Consider the following 5,424-nt stretch of genomic DNA (forward strand, 5'->3'; position numbering starts at 1 on the left):
CCTATTCTCTTTGCAACAGAGTTATGGATCACTAGTCTTTCTCTTTGTGCCGAAGGACATTTCTGCAAAGGTACAGTAAAATAATATAGATTTACACATACAGTTTTGCAATTTACCTTTTTATTTCTTTTTCTTTCATCCTTTTTTAAAAAAAAATAGAAATGCAGTTTTATTTAAAAGAGCAATCAAAATAAATGCTTGTTTCAGCATTTATGCATATTTGGTTTTATTGAAAGGACTAGTTAAATAAAAGTAAGATATAGAACTTTGTCTATATAAGAAGGAATAGTCATAACAATGAGAATCAATCAATAAGAAAAAAGTTAATAGGTCAAATTTCTCTTGAAGCACAAGACTACAATTATGTATCCTTAATAACAAAAATCCATTTATATATGGAATATATATATATATATGGAATATATATATATGGAATATATATATATGGTATGTATATATATATATATATATATATATATATATATATATATATATATATATATATATATATATATATATGTATGCCTGGAAACATTGATTTTACCCTTATTAAAAAACTCTCCATTTCTTGATACAATTTATAAATACTGTTGACATAATAGGTCTCTTGTATTACATTTCCAACACCAGAATATATAATTTTTTGGGGGGATTTGTATAGAGAGGGTAAAGGATGAACACCAGTGCTGTTTTCTCATGAATGGCTTTATCTGGAATGAGGAAAAGCCTCTTGTAACAATCACTCCACTTCACAAACAAATCCTTAGAAGACTGATAAAATGGGCCAAAATATTTTTCTGGTTTTTCAAAAAAAAAAAAAAAAAGGAGATGGATTAAAATGAAAGAGTTCTATAGTGGCTGATTTTCCAAATGTTTTTTTTTTTTTTTTTTTTAGTAGAATTCAAATCTTCTTTAGCAGGTCGTGCTATTGTGATGGAATGTTTGTGGAGATATTTGTGGCAATCAAACTAGCATCATGGCTACAGGGTAAGTGGATTTTAGTACACTTAAATGGTAAATAAAACAAAAAAGAAGATTTTTCTTTCTCAAAAGAAAGAAAAAAAAATGACAGCTGATTAGATGACAGCATTCTGCTTTCTAAGTAACATAACATATTATATCTATTGCTACTGCTAAGGTTTTCAAAATGATTATGGACATTTCAAGTATAAATTCTTGTGACATTAAACCAGTTTTTGTCTGCCATTGAATTTAACAGATCTCAAGAGACATCACTTATTCTATGCGATTTAATCCAGAAGAGTCAATTAATCAGTGAAGGTCCACCTGCACGATATCGTCTCATCGCAGAAGAAAGAAATCTCGATGAAGATGGCTCAGTGAGAAAATGGACATTTGGACAGCGAGACATTGATATGCAAAACAAAATCCTACTGATGGTAGGAGAAACTGGAACAGGCAAAACTACTCTGATCAATGTCATGGTAAATTATATACTCGGGGTGAAGTTTACAGATGAAGTGTGGTTTGAGATTACAGAAGAGGGAGGAGATAATCAAATGTTAAATCAGACAAAAAGTCAAACAACTGAAATCACTGTGTATGAGGTCTTTGTTAAAGACAACCCAATCTGTCTTACTATCATTGACACTCCAGGTTATGGAGACACCAGGGGAGTAGAATATGACAAACAGATCGCTGAGAATCTGTACAAACTGTTTCGCAGTGACACTGGAGTGAAAGAAATTGATGCAGTGTGTCTGGTAGTGAAGGCATCTGAGAATCGGCTCACTGACAGACAGCACTACATCTTTGATGCAGTTTTTTCCTTATTTGGTAAAGATATAGAGAACAGCATTGTCATATTTATCACTCACTCAGATGGAATGCCTCCAAAAGATGCTCTTAATGCCATTAAGAGAGCAGGGATTCCCTGCAGGAAAAATAAAGAAAATGTACCAGAGCATTTCTTATTCAACAATCGTCAAACTGAAGAAAGGAGACCGGAGTATAACAGAGCTCTCCAGGCAATTTGGGATCTAACAGCAGACAGTTTGAAATATTTCTTCTCCTCCCTGAAAGAACAGAACAGAAAAAGCTTAGAGCAGACTGAGAGTGTTCTGATTCAGTCCAAACGACTTGAAGCCTGTATTTCTAATCTACAAAACCGCATTGCTTCTGTAGAGTGCAAAGTTAATGAACTGACTCAGATCCAGAAAGCCCTTGAGGAAAACCAAGAAAAGATTAAGAAAAAGGAAAACTTTACTTTTACTGTCATCAAGTCCTACAAAAAGTATGTTTCCCTTTCCCGAAATGCTTCATGGTGGGACAGAAAGGTCACCAGTTGCACTGTATGTAAGGAGAACTGTCATGAATATAACTGCTGGTTGGCTCCCAGTGCTCTGTGGTGTGAAGTCATTAAAAATGGCTATTGCACTTCATGCACAGGTAAATGTCATTTCACTAAACATGTCAGAGAGAGCAAGAAATATGTTACATGCAGTGAAAAAAGCATAGTGACACTTGAGGATTTTAAAAAGCAATATGAAAGCAGCAATAATTCAGCAACAGATATAAAGTTTGACTCAAAGGCCTATGAAAACAAGAAAGAGGAAGAGGAGAAGATGATCATGGAGATGAACCTGAAAGAAGAACTGACCAAAACCGAAAAAGAAAAAGCTGAGTTGGTGGAAGAAGCCTACAACACAATCATGAAACTGTCTGAGATTTCTTTAAAACCAGACTCTGATTTGATTTTTCAGTGTCTTGACTTCTTGATCCCTCGAACTGAGGAAACCGGAAGAGAAGATCTTGCTCAGAAACTAAGAGAGCTGAGGAAACTTCAGCCTGAAACACAAGAAACAATACTGTAAAATGAATTAAATTCAGGAGATTAACAATGGTCATGTATTATGTAATAAAGAAGGAATTATGAACATATTTGAATTAAGGGTGAAGGTATGGTTCTAATGATGATAAAAATGCATTGTGTTCAATGCTGGTGTCATATATATTACAGACTGTGAGGGTAGTGGTGATACACAAACCATTGCATGTCACCTGAACACAAGCACCTGAAACAGGGGTATCTAATGAGCTCAGTTATAATGCTTTGCATAGCTCTCCTTATCAGTATTTAGTCACTGATGTAGTCTCTATGCATACCATGTCCATGTTGTTGTCTAATCTAGTTATTTCTCATTCATGTTTCCTAGGCTTTGCGCTTCACTATGTGTCACTGTAAATAAATATATCTGCATGTGCATCTACCTCAACTACCATTCTTGACCTATAATTAATGCTGCTATTATTATTACTAGACCGGGGCCTATTAAGTTGCCGTCTATCGGGCTGAAAATTTCGCTAAGCAATTTTTCAGAAAGAAAGCAATAAATCCCTAAAGAATAAGCCAGAAGTGACAGTTGGAAAAACTCCCCAAGACAACATCTAGAAACCTTATGTTGACTCAAGACTCCAATCCAGACTCAAAAATGACTGCAACCTGTAACCTCTTTGTTTCTATGTATGTATTTCTTTCTTGCCTCTATTAACAGACTCCTGTCCAAATACTTTTCTGTCTAAGACCCCTGGAAGCACCACAACATCTTTTTTTTTTTACCTACTTAACCCCCTGATTGCTCCTACTTCATCCTCCCTGACTGCTGAAGACACAGACGCCTTTCATGATGAAAAGATTGAAAAAATCTGCCAGACCTGGCTAATTTTTCTAACCTAGCAACAGAAGTGATACTGCAGGTCAGTTACAATTCTACAACCTGTCCACTGGATCTTATCTCTTGAACACACTGTTTAAAATCTCTGTTGTAGAATTACATGCAGTAGAATAATTACTTTCATGTCCCAGGTATACAGTTGAAGCTAAACAGGTCAATTTAATGTTAAACAAGATTTAAAATACATCTAAACAAAATGTAAATTAAACAGAATTATTTGCTATGCACATGCTTGCTAACTTGTGCAGTACAGAACTAAAATGTCAACATTCTTATGGGTGGGTCTTAAACAGAAACTGTCAGTTATGTATGACTTTGTACAGAATGAGGAAATTGAAGGCATTTACAAAAAGTATTCCTGGCACTGAGTTCCTGAAGCAGGCACATTCCAAGCCTGCCAATCAACCTAGTCATTATGTATTTGGAGTAAAGGGTACAGCATCACCTTCTTGCTAAGAGTGCAAACACCCTGGTTGCCAGTGGCTGTTTCGTTCATGTTCATGGACCAGCCTATTCAGTGGCCTTTCCAGTGCATCCTGCATTAATCACCTGTGTTCTCATGGAATGCCAATCCCACATACTGTGGACAACTGGTTCCAGCAGATTGAGCAGATATGGGAATAAGCCTACCAACACATAGAGCACACAGCCAAAGTAACCAAGAAATTTGCAGACAAATGGCATGGTAAGGCACAACTATGAACCACAACTACACTATATTGCCAAAAGTATTCGCTCACCCATCCAAATAATCAGAATCAGGTGTTCCAATCACTTCCTTGGCCACAGGTGTATAAAATCAAGCACCTAGGCATGCAGACTGTTTTTACAAACATTTGTGAAAGAATGGGTCGCTCTCAGGAGCTCAGTGAATTCCAGCGTGGAACTGTGATAGGATGCCACCTGTGCAACAAATCCAGTCGTGAAATTTCCTCGCTCCTAAATATTCCACAGTCAACTGTCAGCTGTATTATAAGAACGTGGAAGTGTTTGGGAACGACGGCAACTCAGCCACGAAGTGGTAGGCCACGTAAACTGACGGAGCGGGGTCAGCGGATGCTGAGGCGCATAGTGCGAAGAGGTCGCCAACTTTCTGCAGAGTCAATCGCTACAGACCTCCAAACTTCATGTGGCCTTCAGATTAGCTCAAGAACAGTGCGCAGAGAGCTTCATGGAATGGGTTTCCATGGCCGAGCAGCTGCATCCAAGCCATACATCACCAAGTGCAATGCAAAGCGTCGGATGCAGTGGTGTAAAGCACGCCGCCACTGGACTCTAGAGCAGTGGAGACGCGTTCTCTGGAGTGACGAATCACGCTTCTCCATCTGGCAATCTGATGGACGAGTCTGGGTTTGGCGGTTGCCAGGAGAACGATACTTGTCTGACTGCATTATGCCAAGTGTAAAGTTTGGTGGAGGGGGGATTATGGTGTGGGGTTGTTTTTCAGGAGCTGGGCTTGGCCCCTTAGTTCCAGTGAAAGGAACTCTGAATGCTTCAGCATACCAAGACATTTTGGACAATTCCATGCTCCCAACTTTGTGGGAACAGTTTGGAGCTGGCCCCTTCCTCTTCCAACATGACTGTGCACCAGTGCACAAAGCAAGGTCCATAAAGACATGGATGACAGAGTCTGGTGTGGATGAACTTGACTGGCCTGCACAGAGTCCTGACCTCAACCCGATAGAACACCTTTGGGATGAATTAGAGCGGAGACTGAGAGCCAGGCCTT

At 38.2% G+C, this 5,424-nt stretch overlaps 1 protein-coding gene across 2 annotated transcripts; it reads left to right on the forward strand.

The window, feature by feature from the left end:
- LOC131356204 (uncharacterized) lies at positions 1-5,189 on the forward strand. 2 transcript variants are annotated; one of them, XM_058395118.1, is made up of 3 exons: positions 1-70; positions 896-987; positions 1,220-5,188. In XM_058395118.1, exons 2-3 carry the CDS (start codon positions 977-979, stop codon positions 2,832-2,834), a joined length of 1,626 nt encoding a protein of 541 aa, XP_058251101.1. In that variant the 5' UTR covers positions 1-70; positions 896-976; the 3' UTR covers positions 2,835-5,188. The 2 variants fall into 2 exon arrangements, with proteins under 2 accessions (XP_058251101.1, XP_058251102.1); XM_058395119.1 differs by having other exon boundaries at positions 4-70; positions 899-987; positions 1,220-5,189.
- The last annotated feature ends 235 nt before the right edge of the window (positions 5,190-5,424 follow it).

Source organism: Hemibagrus wyckioides, linkage group LG07 (assembly GCF_019097595.1).
Source record: "Hemibagrus wyckioides isolate EC202008001 linkage group LG07, SWU_Hwy_1.0, whole genome shotgun sequence".
Lineage (NCBI taxonomy): Eukaryota > Metazoa > Chordata > Actinopteri > Siluriformes > Bagridae > Hemibagrus > Hemibagrus wyckioides.